Below are 15,133 nucleotides of genomic sequence, written 5' to 3'. Positions count from 1 at the left end.
ATCATTAATGTTTTGGATTTTGCTCAAGCAAGACTCCCAAGTTGTTGTTTTTAAGTCGTCTCTCTTAACGAGGAACGCTAGTGGCAACCCTGCCACGTGCCCCTGCTAGTTATGTCAGAGAAAGCGTTTGCTGTGTTGGGTTGAATATGTACAGGATAGACTTTAAGCGCTTATAGCACAGAAACTAAGCGCTTTCGAGGTAAACTTTATAGGGAAAAGTTACTTGTTTTTATGATATCTACCAGCTCCCAAGTGTTGTTGAAAGAGTTTTGCGACACCCTGTATAGGATCGATAGTATATTGATTATTGGTATCAGTAAATTTTATACAGGGTGTATTATAAGTAATAGCGCAAACTGACACAGTTGAAAGTACACGATAAAAGAAGCAAAAAAGTCTCAGTATCCATGGGCCCACAAACGAGCCGTTTTTGGGATAATTGCGAATGTGTGGTTACAAGCTGCCACTGACTTCATTGTTTGTAAACGTCATCCTAGTTGGTAAAATTCTTCATTTACACATTTCCCTATGAATTTAAAAAAAGTTCATGGATGATGCATTTATACAATTATATTAATTTCTAAATACTATTCTCTTTCTAAACCAAAACCTATTATATTGCATGCATATTTTTGTTATTTTATGTTGACTAATTCTTTCATCAGAAGCAGTTGTGGCTATCACTTTGCCTGCCTCTCAAGAGGCATTATTTTGACATTCGAACAAAAACGTGATATTTGGATAGTTGTATCTTTTGATCACCGTGATATATTTATATGTTGAAGTAGGTCATGAGAAATGAATATTCTGCAATTTTGAGACCCTGAAAAAATTTTCCCTGCCCTGTAGAAAATGTCAAAGTTCAAGGTCATACCATCCATTTTTCATAAAAAACTTTGGAGTGTTGTATCTTTGGAAAGCAACAACACTTATAAGGTTAGTATAAGACTGTTTGCTTATATACATTCCATTGTTTTGATGGGGCATTGTTGCTTTTCATTGTTATGCGGCAACAAAGAGGGTCCAAAATGAACTTTTTGCCTGTTTTCGGCCCTTAATTTATTTATTTATTTATTTATTTGAGAAAATTTCAGATACAGCACAGGTGGCCATTTTACACTGAAATTGTCAACAATGAGAAAGCAATAATTATAATAAGCATAAATATAAAAAATAAAATAAAATAAATAAATAAAAATAAATAAGAAATAATTAAGAGTAACAAAACAACATAAAAGTGAATAGCAAATGAACAAAAAAATAAGTAAGAGATGGCACTATGTGATATTAATTACAAGTATTTCTTCTGATAGAAGACCGAAAGGTAAACTCGGAGGAAAATATATCAATATTTGAGGGGAGATCATTGTATTGTGTGGCAAGTCTATAAAAGAGAGCTCTTTTTTGAGTTTCCAGTCTAGGTTTTTTTGTATAAAATAACCTTGTATTGCGAGTTGTGCGCATAGGTACTCTAAAGTGGAATTCCTCAAGGAGTGTGTTGCAGCGGATTTTGCCATTCACAATTTTGTATAAGTAACTGAAATCATTCTGCAAACGTCGCTGATAAGCAGTTTGTAAGTTTAGAAAAGACAAGAGATGCGGAGATGAAAAATTGCGTAATGAGGGAACCCTGTGACGGACTATAGCTAGGAAGAAATTAAAGACTGAATCGATTCTGGAGAGGTGAGTGGGACATGCCATGGACCAGACGGGAGAGCAGTATTCTATTATTGGGGAGATGAATGATTTGAAGTACAAAGTGAGGGCTGAAATGTCACTAATTTCAGTGAAACGGTAGAGTAAACCTAAGAGACGCATGGCCTTTTTTGTGGTGTATAAAATATGTTCCTCAAATGTGAGCTTTTGGTCGAAAACAATGCCTAGGTCCTTATGAGAGGATACTGCTTTGATGTTATTGCCAGAGATGGAGTAAGATGACTTTAACAGATTCTTCTTGAGAGAGATAGTGAGAGTAGTACACTTGTCAGGATGTAATGTAAGGTCCCATGTCAGGCACCAGGAAGTAAATGTTGCTATATCATTCTGAAGAAGATGAGTATCGTCGGAAGTGGAGATTTCCCTGAAAATTTTACAGTCATCTGCGAAAAGAAGGTAATTGCTAGAGGGAGCTGTGAGATGGTCGGCAAGGTCATCGACGAATAATAAGAACAAGAGAGGTCCTAGAACACTACCCTGTGGAACTCCAGAGAGGACAGGAAGAAAGTTAGAAACAGTTCCAGGAAGAACGACACGTTGTTGGCGATCGCTAAGGTAATCTGTGAGAAGGGTGAGAAATTTGCCATGAATGTTGAATCTATTGCATAATTTGTGAATCAGAAGACGATGACTAACAGTATCAAAGGCTTTGGTCAGATCAAAGTATATTACATCTAATTGTGAATTATTTGAAATGCATTTCATAGCATGTGAGAGTAAAACAGACAGGTTTGTAAGACAGGAGCTACCAGGAAGAAAACCATGTTGCTTAGAGCTTAAGTACGGAGAAACAAATTTGTACAGTCTGTCTTTGATTACTTTTTCACAGATGATGGACAGAGGAGAGAGTAAGGAGATTGGTCTGTAAGATGAAACAAAATTTTTGTTACCACTTTTGTGAATCGGTGTGATGTTAGCTTGTTTCCAAGCGCGAGGAAAGATGCCTTCCGAAAAACATCTGTTCAAGAGAATGGAGAGGGGATAGCACAGGGATTGCACAGTTTTTCTGAGGAACATGGTGTTGATATCGTCCGGTCCTAGGGCACGGTGAACTGAAAGAGACGACAATAGATCCTTCACCTCATCGGGTGTAGTGACAAGCGCTGTTAGGGAGGAGGAACAGACTGGTCTTACATTTGGCAACGCTGCATGGGAAGACTGGGGGCAGAAGTTACCATGAAAATAAGCGTTGAAGAGTTCTGCCCTTCGGTCCCCTATCGCACTTTCACTATCATGCGTAATTTTAGCTGGAATCCTACTGTTATTTTTCCTTGAGTTTATTAGATTAAAGAAGTTTTTTGGGTTTTCCGGGATTGTTGCAGTGATATTGTCTATATGTTCCTTATATTTTTTTCGAAGGAGATACTTTGAGTGTCGTCGCAGAGCAGCAAAGGTATTGTGCGTGTGTTCACTCGGGAAGCCCTTCCAAAGTTGCCATGCTCGTGTCTTGTTGGCCAGTACATCCCGCACTTCGGAGTCGAACCAACACGGAAATCTACGAGAAGATATTTTCCCTGTAGGCACGTGGTCCGTCACTGCTGCTTGAATGACACCTGTAAATAGGTCAGCTGCCTCGTCGACCGTCCCGTCTTCCAAGATGCTCCAGGGGAAGAAGTCGAGGGAAAGTCTTATCTCCTCCCACGGCGCTCGGTTCCACAGGTAGCGTTTGTTCTGGATGGAGGGGCGATGACCTCTTCTAGGGGGTGGGGGGATGAGAATAGAAACATCCAAACTGTCGTGGTCGGAGGTCAGGAGGTTCTTACGTGGCGTGATACTAATATCGTTAAGGGTGGACAGAACATAATCCAGGTTGCTGTCCTTCCTGGTGTTGAACAAATTATGTTGTTTCAGGTTTAAACCACAAATGAAAGTTTCAATAAACCATGCGTCGTTCGTACATTTTGCTGTTCCATTCACAGGGTCTTGCCAGTCAATTGAGAGGTTGAAGTCGCCGAAAAGCGCAACGTCTCCCAGGGCAACTGCCGCAAGCAAAGAATCTCGACATCTTGGTTCTTTAGCAACACTACCCCAAAATTTTGTTTACTGGGCATGGAAGCTCACTATTAGGACAAGCTACCTGATATAGCACATTACTTGGATATTGATGCTGTTAGCAGATAACCCTTTAAACACTCAAAAAATGCGAGATCGGCAACATACAATTAGGCTTATCTCAAAACAGCGGAAGAGTAGAAAAAAATTTAGTATGCCATCTTGTAGCTGAATATATGTACTATCACATGGAAATGAAAAATCATTGGGGCCTCGTCCCATTTTCGAGAAAAAAAAATTCAAAATCTTATGAAATGTCAATGTAAATTAACACACTTCCTTCCCTATCAGAAAGTGGAACAGCCATTTTTACTCCCTTTCTTTGTCCCAAATGGAACAGTCCTTGTCTTGAAAAAATATTCATTTCTCATAACCTACTTCAACATATAAAAAAAAATCAATCCAAACAAAAAATAGAACTATCTCACTTTGTTCGAATTTCAAAATAATGGCTCTTAAGGACAAGGATACTTACAAATGTACACCCATGACCAGGTTGGGATTCAAACCCAGAACATTCAATGGGGAGATTGCAAGCTGAAAGCTGTGAAACCCATTCTGAACCGATAATTTATTACATATAAAATTCAGAAAACAAAATAAACCTAAACATTAAGAAATATCACTGGTGGTATTTTTTGTTCAACGACATTCACAATATCTCAAAACTGTTTCCATGTTCAGCTCAATTTACATTTAAGGTTAAAATTTCAATATTATTTACCTGATCAATCAGTATTTCAAAAGGTGGTCCATTGTATTTCTTGACTAGTTCCGTTGCATCATAGTCCTTCCATGCCTCGGACTCCTCTGTACCCAAGTACCCACCAAAGGCTTTCTTCCCCCAATTGCATTTTGTTGGGTGGCAAATTGGAGCAAAAGCAGACACAGACAAGTACTTTCCAGGGTTCTTCAAGGCACAAATCAGAGCTCCATGCCCTCCCATGCTGCAATACGACAAACACAACAAAATATTAACAGTGTTATTTTCAAAGCATTTATCTCAAAGTAAAAATTGGAAGTTTCATGCTAAAACAGTGGAAATTCAATTTTCGTTTTTCAGGGGACCAAGCTGGAAAAATTTAAAATGTGGGAAAATGTAAAATCCGGAAACATAAGATCAGGGTGCCACTGTAATATCAATGGACATGATTACGCTGAAGAAATGAAAACTAATTGTTGGATTTAGGGGTCATAGCGAGGGCAAACCTTTCTTCCACCAACAATTTCCACACAAATAACTCTACTCCAGAATGAATATATTATACTCAGAACCGTATGCATTCAGTACTCCAATTAACTAAACTTTTGCACGAGGCAGCGAGAGTAGGGGAGTGCACATAGTGAGTGAAAGCGTGCGTGCGCATTCAAACTTTACTCACTACACCGCAAATTTTAATAGCAAGCTTGTCATTATTGGTATAAAATTAAAGATAATTTTATACTCTACAACTTTTGTTTGGATAATTTTCCAATATATTCATTCTTAATGAAAATACAATGTCAAAGAGAAAAAAGTAAGTATAAAAATTTACATTTTTTTCATTTTGTCTTAAAATTATTCAAAAATCATTGGGAATATTTAAAACATGAAGAGGACCAAATTTGTAGAGAATAATGTTGGCACTAAAATTTAAAAAAGAACATCCTGATATGTCCACTAGTTTCAGAGATATGCATGATTTCCTGAAACACTACAAAGGAAGGGTTGGGGACTTTGGGAAAATAAAATACTCCTACGATGATCTAACAATGCACCAAAATTCAGCTTTCTCCTAATTAGTTCCGGCAAAAATCCTTCGTTTACTGGGCTGTAGAGTGCAAGGCTCTGCAATCACTATACTTTGAAACTCTATAGTGCAGAACATTTTTCAATTGCTAGTGTCCTTACCATCAAGAGATCTTCAGTGTGCATTTCATTCTTTCCTCCTTCAGATCTGACAGGAAAAATGGTATGATGCTAACTGGGAACAAGATCCAAGCTGTCATGCGAACCATTGGCGCATGGGGTACCTCTACTGTCTCTCACACAGAGAAGAGGTAATACAAACTTGGCTTTGCATTGGAAACTACCCACCGTCTCACCCATAGTAATTGGTTGCAGGGGCTTGACCCTACACTCTACCACATATATAATGCTATTTTAAGTATTCGGCACATTCTTATCAAGTGAGCAAATTTAAATATACTCGAACAAAATTATAATCTTCCTAACTCTCCACTCTCCCTCCTTGTCATCTCTGATGGGTTTGGTTTGATTTGGTGTTTTAAGTCCACTTTGTGCACAGTAAGGCTAATTGGGACTGGAGCTACAGTTTATAGTGGGATCCGAACCACTATGTGCCTCCACCGGGTATCGAACCTAGGACACATCATCTCTGATGGGAGCTGATGACAGCAATGACCAATCTTTTGAAATTTCTTGAGAAGCACATACCATATTTTAGTGCCTGTCATTTGTATATTACAGAAAAGCAGGTTCACTCAAAAATTTCATCTGCTAGAATGCTAGAAGTGTGTATTATATACCCACAGAACAAGAGCTGCAGAAATACTATGACAATCTATAATATAGAAAAGGAAAGTTAAAAATTGTACTTACGTATGTGAGTATAGTGCTCTTATTGTAGAACGACGTTTCAGAGATTGACTATCTCTTTCCTCAGGTTCGTATAAAAACTAAGTACTTGGCATAGTACTGCGTCAAAAATGTAATATGAGGATTGTGGTTAAGGGTTGGTTAGGGTACATTTAAAATATTAAGTTTTTGCTATTAGAAGTACGTAAAAACCAAGCCGTTCCCTAATAAAACTTGTACAGTAGACCTATTCACAGGTAAAAAAGTTAAAAAAGTTAAAATTCTAAAAACCTGCATAAATCACAATGCAACCTGCAGGTTTGGCCTTTCCTACCCAACTGTGCTTATCTATCCACATGAAGGTCAATTCTCAACGAATATTTCCCCTCCCCTTAATTTTCTCGTTTCCCCTTATTACGTCACAAATCCAACGTGAATTCACGTTCCTCTCTTGCAGCTTGCATAACTTCCGGAGTGACGTGGAAACCGATATTGGGTTCAATCTTCCAGGCTTTATCCCATTTTTTGAGGAAATTGATCCACCCTTCTTCCAAATTTCCTTCGTCCCTATTAAGATTACTCTTCCCCCCCCTACAAATACTCGCTGTTTCATACACGTTTCTTCCTAATTTCCTCCCCTCTTTTCTGATTACCTCTTTTTTTGCGATTCTATGCCCACTTTCCAAAATATGTTCTGAGAGACCCGTTTTGGGAACTTTTTCCCTTATGTCCTTTTCATGCTCGCTCCATCTTTTACCCATATTTCGGCCCGTCTGTCCTATGTACTCCTTCCCGCATTGGCATTCTATTCGATAAACCCCCTTCTGTTTTTCCGGTATTTCCCTAGTTGTCTTTCCTTTCTTATAATCGGTGAAGTATTTTTCTACATTCTTTGGTGCTTTCATCCCGCAAACGATTCCAAAATCTCTCGTTATTTTTCCGATTTTTTCCGATACGGATTGATGGTAAGGGATGCCAACGTACTTTACCCTCCTATTTTCGATTTTTTCCCCTTCTTTTTGATCCCCTTCTTTCCTAATAATTTTCCGTGCTCTCTCCGCTATCTTATCCATTTCTCTATTTGTGTATCCATTTTTTAATCCTGTTTTTCTTATCCACCGAATTTCGTTGTCTTTTTCTTTTTCATTATTGCATAGTCTACCGGCCCTAATAAAAAAGTTAAGGAATACGTTTTTCTTTGTTATTTCGGGGTGCGCCGATTCCTTGTTAATATATAAGTTCCCCGATAGGGGTTTATGATGTACTCCTGTTCTAATCCTATTCCCTTCTTTCAAGATACTAAGATCCAGGAAATTGATTTTTCCATCGCTTAAGTTTTCCCTAGTGAAGTTTATTCTTTCGTCTTGTTTTCCTAATTCTTCAAAAACCTTGTTCAGTGCTACCCCCTTTCCTATAATCAAGATATCATCAACGTATCTCCCATAATATTTAATACACATTCCTGTTTTTTCCAAAGCTGCCTTCTCAATGAAGTGCATAAAAATGCTCGCTACTATACCCGAAATGGGGTTTCCCATCGCCAAGCCTTCTTTTTGTCTATAAATACTGTCATTGACATAGAAAAAGTTATATTCCGTTACAAGGTTATACCATCGTACATATTCCCAAGCAGTTAGGATGTCTATTCCTTTATCTAACAGCCACCTTAGTAAACAATCTCCCGCCCGCCCCCTCGGTACACTTGGGTATAAGTTAACAACATCAAAACTACTTATTGTATCCTCGTCATCAATTTCCAGATTTTCTATACATTCTTTAACTTCTACGGCATTCCTAACGCTGTATTGGGTGTTCTCATTTACCTTCCTTATTCTTTTTACCAGCAATTTTGCTAGCCCATATCCAGGATGTTCGTATGTTGGTATAATAGGTCTAAGTGGTATGCCTTGTTTGTGTGTCTTAGGTATCCCAAAAGCAATTGGTATGTTGCCAACTTTAATTTCCTTAATAAGTGTTTTCTTTTCGCTTGTGCCCAATGTAATGCTTGTCTCTACCCCTTTTTTGATCTCTCTTCTAATCTTATTAATAGGGTCTTTCTCTATTTTCTCAAAATCGTTACCTTTAAAGCTATCTTCTAATTTTTGGTGATATTCCTCTCTGTCCATGATAACCATCTTGTTTTCTTTATCAGACCTAATTAGAAATACGTTATTCGCCTTCACCCATTTTCTTACATTTTTTAAATCGCGTCTTAGGTTTTCGTTTACTTTCTCTTTCCGAGTTCTATCTCCCCCTTTCATGTTCGCTTCCTTTTTAATTTCTTTTTGCAAGTGTTGTTCTACAATATTACGTATCCTTTGTCTAACCTCAGTTTTATCCTCCCTTTCGTCAATAGTTGTTACGATCGTTTCTGCTGCTATTATGAATTCCTCTTTTTCAAGTTTCTCTACCCCTATTGCAAATTTCTGCCCCTTGTTCATAATCCTAATCAACTCTTTAGGTGGTTCGTGGGTGGTTAAATTTAAAATGTTCTCATTATTTCCCCACTCCTCTGTTTTTTGTTTCTTATTCTCTAGATTATCCTTCCTATTCAATTTTAATTTCATCAATTTCCTCTCTATAGTATTACTATCCCTAAATTTGGCTTTATCCACAGCTCTAAAGTGTCTCTCTTCAATGCGGTTCCACGTCACTTCGTCTAGTTCCCCACTAACTTCCAAATGTAATCTATAGCATTCCTTATTAAGACGTTCGACTTGTCCATGTGCCTCCCTAATACATTTCCCTAGTATTTTAAACTGTATTTCTTGTTTTTGTTCAATCATGCCTACACTCAACGGTTTATACCCCCATTTTAAAAAGTTTGGTAAAACCCCCATTTTCCTGCATTGTTTTAAAAATCTAATCCTGATTAAACCCTTATTCAACTTAATCCTCTTATTTTCTAGTGCACGCACTTTTCTCCCCGTATCGGAGATCAATAGCATTTTATAGGTTTGTCGCGTGTTACTCACAAATCCAGAATATAGAAAAGGAAAGTTAAAAATTGTACTTACGTATGTGAGTATAGTGCTCTTATTGTAGAACGACGTTTCAGAGATTGACTATCTCTTTCCTCAGGTTCGTATAAAAACTAAGTACTTGGCATAGTACTGCGTCAAAAATGTAATATGAGGATTGTGGTTAAGGGTTGGTTAGGGTACATTTAAAATATTAAGTTTTTGCTATTAGAAGTACGTAAAAACCAAGCCGTTCCCTAATAAAACTTGTACAGTAGACCTATTCACAGGTAAAAAAGTTAAAAAAGTTAAAATTCTAAAAACCTGCATAAATCACAATGCAACCTGCAGGTTTGGCCTTTCCTACCCAACTGTGCTTATCTATCCACATGAAGGTCAATTCTCAACGAATATTTCCCCTCCCCTTAATTTTCTCGTTTCCCCTTATTACGTCACAAATCCAACGTGAATTCACGTTCCTCTCTTGCAGCTTGCATAACTTCCGGAGTGACGTGGAAACCGATATTGGGTTCAATCTTCCAGGCTTTATCCCATTTTTTGAGGAAATTGATCCACCCTTCTTCCAAATTTCCTTCGTCCCTATTAAGATTACTCTTCCCCCCCCTACAAATACTCGCTGTTTCATACACGTTTCTTCCTAATTTCCTCCCCTCTTTTCTGATTACCTCTTTTTTTGCGATTCTATGCCCACTTTCCAAAATATGTTCTGAGAGACCCGTTTTGGGAACTTTTTCCCTTATGTCCTTTTCATGCTCGCTCCATCTTTTACCCATATTTCGGCCCGTCTGTCCTATGTACTCCTTCCCGCATTGGCATTCTATTCGATAAACCCCCTTCTGTTTTTCCGGTATTTCCCTAGTTGTCTTTCCTTTCTTATAATCGGTGAAGTATTTTTCTACATTCTTTGGTGCTTTCATCCCGCAAACGATTCCAAAATCTCTCGTTATTTTTCCGATTTTTTCCGATACGGATTGATGGTAAGGGATGCCAACGTACTTTACCCTCCTATTTTCGATTTTTTCCCCTTCTTTTTGATCCCCTTCTTTCCTAATAATTTTCCGTGCTCTCTCCGCTATCTTATCCATTTCTCTATTTGTGTATCCATTTTTTAATCCTGTTTTTCTTATCCACCGAATTTCGTTGTCTTTTTCTTTTTCATTATTGCATAGTCTACCGGCCCTAATAAAAAAGTTAAGGAATACGTTTTTCTTTGTTATTTCGGGGTGCGCCGATTCCTTGTTAATATATAAGTTCCCCGATAGGGGTTTATGATGTACTCCTGTTCTAATCCTATTCCCTTCTTTCAAGATACTAAGATCCAGGAAATTGATTTTTCCATCGCTTAAGTTTTCCCTAGTGAAGTTTATTCTTTCGTCTTGTTTTCCTAATTCTTCAAAAACCTTGTTCAGTGCTACCCCCTTTCCTATAATCAAGATATCATCAACGTATCTCCCATAATATTTAATACACATTCCTGTTTTTTCCAAAGCTGCCTTCTCAATGAAGTGCATAAAAATGCTCGCTACTATACCCGAAATGGGGTTTCCCATCGCCAAGCCTTCTTTTTGTCTATAAATACTGTCATTGACATAGAAAAAGTTATATTCCGTTACAAGGTTATACCATCGTACATATTCCCAAGCAGTTAGGATGTCTATTCCTTTATCTAACAGCCACCTTAGTAAACAATCTCCCGCCCGCCCCCTCGGTACACTTGGGTATAAGTTAACAACATCAAAACTACTTATTGTATCCTCGTCATCAATTTCCAGATTTTCTATACATTCTTTAACTTCTACGGCATTCCTAACGCTGTATTGGGTGTTCTCATTTACCTTCCTTATTCTTTTTACCAGCAATTTTGCTAGCCCATATCCAGGATGTTCGTATGTTGGTATAATAGGTCTAAGTGGTATGCCTTGTTTGTGTGTCTTAGGTATCCCAAAAGCAATTGGTATGTTGCCAACTTTAATTTCCTTAATAAGTGTTTTCTTTTCGCTTGTGCCCAATGTAATGCTTGTCTCTACCCCTTTTTTGATCTCTCTTCTAATCTTATTAATAGGGTCTTTCTCTATTTTCTCAAAATCGTTACCTTTAAAGCTATCTTCTAATTTTTGGTGATATTCCTCTCTGTCCATGATAACCATCTTGTTTTCTTTATCAGACCTAATTAGAAATACGTTATTCGCCTTCACCCATTTTCTTACATTTTTTAAATCGCGTCTTAGGTTTTCGTTTACTTTCTCTTTCCGAGTTCTATCTCCCCCTTTCATGTTCGCTTCCTTTTTAATTTCTTTTTGCAAGTGTTGTTCTACAATATTACGTATCCTTTGTCTAACCTCAGTTTTATCCTCCCTTTCGTCAATAGTTGTTACGATCGTTTCTGCTGCTATTATGAATTCCTCTTTTTCAAGTTTCTCTACCCCTATTGCAAATTTCTGCCCCTTGTTCATAATCCTAATCAACTCTTTAGGTGGTTCGTGGGTGGTTAAATTTAAAATGTTCTCATTATTTCCCCACTCCTCTGTTTTTTGTTTCTTATTCTCTAGATTATCCTTCCTATTCAATTTTAATTTCATCAATTTCCTCTCTATAGTATTACTATCCCTAAATTTGGCTTTATCCACAGCTCTAAAGTGTCTCTCTTCAATGCGGTTCCACGTCACTTCGTCTAGTTCCCCACTAACTTCCAAATGTAATCTATAGCATTCCTTATTAAGACGTTCGACTTGTCCATGTGCCTCCCTAATACATTTCCCTAGTATTTTAAACTGTATTTCTTGTTTTTGTTCAATCATGCCTACACTCAACGGTTTATACCCCCATTTTAAAAAGTTTGGTAAAACCCCCATTTTCCTGCATTGTTTTAAAAATCTAATCCTGATTAAACCCTTATTCAACTTAATCCTCTTATTTTCTAGTGCACGCACTTTTCTCCCCGTATCGGAGATCAATAGCATTTTATAGGTTTGTCGCGTGTTACTCACAAATCCAGAATATAGAAAAGGAAAGTTAAAAATTGTACTTACGTATGTGAGTATAGTGCTCTTATTGTAGAACGACGTTTCAGAGATTGACTATCTCTTTCCTCAGGTTCGTATAAAAACTAAGTACTTGGCATAGTACTGCGTCAAAAATGTAATATGAGGATTGTGGTTAAGGGTTGGTTAGGGTACATTTAAAATATTAAGTTTTTGCTATTAGAAGTACGTAAAAACCAAGCCGTTCCCTAATAAAACTTGTACAGTAGACCTATTCACAGGTAAAAAAGTTAAAAAAGTTAAAATTCTAAAAACCTGCATAAATCACAATGCAACCTGCAGGTTTGGCCTTTCCTACCCAACTGTGCTTATCTATCCACATGAAGGTCAATTCTCAACGAATATTTCCCCTCCCCTTAATTTTCTCGTTTCCCCTTATTACGTCACAAATCCAACGTGAATTCACGTTCCTCTCTTGCAGCTTGCATAACTTCCGGAGTGACGTGGAAACCGATATTGGGTTCAATCTTCCAGGCTTTATCCCATTTTTTGAGGAAATTGATCCACCCTTCTTCCAAATTTCCTTCGTCCCTATTAAGATTACTCTTCCCCCCCCTACAAATACTCGCTGTTTCATACACGTTTCTTCCTAATTTCCTCCCCTCTTTTCTGATTACCTCTTTTTTTGCGATTCTATGCCCACTTTCCAAAATATGTTCTGAGAGACCCGTTTTGGGAACTTTTTCCCTTATGTCCTTTTCATGCTCGCTCCATCTTTTACCCATATTTCGGCCCGTCTGTCCTATGTACTCCTTCCCGCATTGGCATTCTATTCGATAAACCCCCTTCTGTTTTTCCGGTATTTCCCTAGTTGTCTTTCCTTTCTTATAATCGGTGAAGTATTTTTCTACATTCTTTGGTGCTTTCATCCCGCAAACGATTCCAAAATCTCTCGTTATTTTTCCGATTTTTTCCGATACGGATTGATGGTAAGGGATGCCAACGTACTTTACCCTCCTATTTTCGATTTTTTCCCCTTCTTTTTGATCCCCTTCTTTCCTAATAATTTTCCGTGCTCTCTCCGCTATCTTATCCATTTCTCTATTTGTGTATCCATTTTTTAATCCTGTTTTTCTTATCCACCGAATTTCGTTGTCTTTTTCTTTTTCATTATTGCATAGTCTACCGGCCCTAATAAAAAAGTTAAGGAATACGTTTTTCTTTGTTATTTCGGGGTGCGCCGATTCCTTGTTAATATATAAGTTCCCCGATAGGGGTTTATGATGTACTCCTGTTCTAATCCTATTCCCTTCTTTCAAGATACTAAGATCCAGGAAATTGATTTTTCCATCGCTTAAGTTTTCCCTAGTGAAGTTTATTCTTTCGTCTTGTTTTCCTAATTCTTCAAAAACCTTGTTCAGTGCTACCCCCTTTCCTATAATCAAGATATCATCAACGTATCTCCCATAATATTTAATACACATTCCTGTTTTTTCCAAAGCTGCCTTCTCAATGAAGTGCATAAAAATGCTCGCTACTATACCCGAAATGGGGTTTCCCATCGCCAAGCCTTCTTTTTGTCTATAAATACTGTCATTGACATAGAAAAAGTTATATTCCGTTACAAGGTTATACCATCGTACATATTCCCAAGCAGTTAGGATGTCTATTCCTTTATCTAACAGCCACCTTAGTAAACAATCTCCCGCCCGCCCCCTCGGTACACTTGGGTATAAGTTAACAACATCAAAACTACTTATTGTATCCTCGTCATCAATTTCCAGATTTTCTATACATTCTTTAACTTCTACGGCATTCCTAACGCTGTATTGGGTGTTCTCATTTACCTTCCTTATTCTTTTTACCAGCAATTTTGCTAGCCCATATCCAGGATGTTCGTATGTTGGTATAATAGGTCTAAGTGGTATGCCTTGTTTGTGTGTCTTAGGTATCCCAAAAGCAATTGGTATGTTGCCAACTTTAATTTCCTTAATAAGTGTTTTCTTTTCGCTTGTGCCCAATGTAATGCTTGTCTCTACCCCTTTTTTGATCTCTCTTCTAATCTTATTAATAGGGTCTTTCTCTATTTTCTCAAAATCGTTACCTTTAAAGCTATCTTCTAATTTTTGGTGATATTCCTCTCTGTCCATGATAACCATCTTGTTTTCTTTATCAGACCTAATTAGAAATACGTTATTCGCCTTCACCCATTTTCTTACATTTTTTAAATCGCGTCTTAGGTTTTCGTTTACTTTCTCTTTCCGAGTTCTATCTCCCCCTTTCATGTTCGCTTCCTTTTTAATTTCTTTTTGCAAGTGTTGTTCTACAATATTACGTATCCTTTGTCTAACCTCAGTTTTATCCTCCCTTTCGTCAATAGTTGTTACGATCGTTTCTGCTGCTATTATGAATTCCTCTTTTTCAAGTTTCTCTACCCCTATTGCAAATTTCTGCCCCTTGTTCATAATCCTAATCAACTCTTTAGGTGGTTCGTGGGTGGTTAAATTTAAAATGTTCTCATTATTTCCCCACTCCTCTGTTTTTTGTTTCTTATTCTCTAGATTATCCTTCCTATTCAATTTTAATTTCATCAATTTCCTCTCTATAGTATTACTATCCCTAAATTTGGCTTTATCCACAGCTCTAAAGTGTCTCTCTTCAATGCGGTTCCACGTCACTTCGTCTAGTTCCCCACTAACTTCCAAATGTAATCTATAGCATTCCTTATTAAGACGTTCGACTTGTCCATGTGCCTCCCTAATACATTTCCCTAGTATTTTAAACTGTATTTCTTGTTTTTGTTCAATCATGCCTACACTCAACGG

General features: G+C 37.5%; 1 protein-coding gene across 1 annotated transcript in view; it reads right to left on the bottom strand.

Moving 5' to 3' along the window:
• LOC145993873 (S-formylglutathione hydrolase) overlaps positions 1–15,133 on the bottom strand; it is a 66,371-nt gene that overhangs the window by 21,460 nt on the left and 29,778 nt on the right. Inside the window, exon 5 of the mRNA XM_083129739.1 lies at positions 4,493–4,715. Within this exon, the coding sequence (XP_082985865.1) occupies positions 4,493–4,715 (223 nt within the window). The remainder of the gene's footprint in view (positions 1–4,492; positions 4,716–15,133) is intronic.

Source organism: Lepisma saccharinum, chromosome 10, assembly GCF_977018435.1.
Source record: "Lepisma saccharinum chromosome 10, izLepSacc3.1, whole genome shotgun sequence".
Taxonomy (NCBI): Eukaryota; Metazoa; Arthropoda; class Insecta; order Zygentoma; family Lepismatidae; genus Lepisma; species Lepisma saccharinum.
The sequence above is the reverse complement of the archived record's forward strand: the minus strand, read 5'-3'. Positions and strand labels throughout refer to the sequence as shown.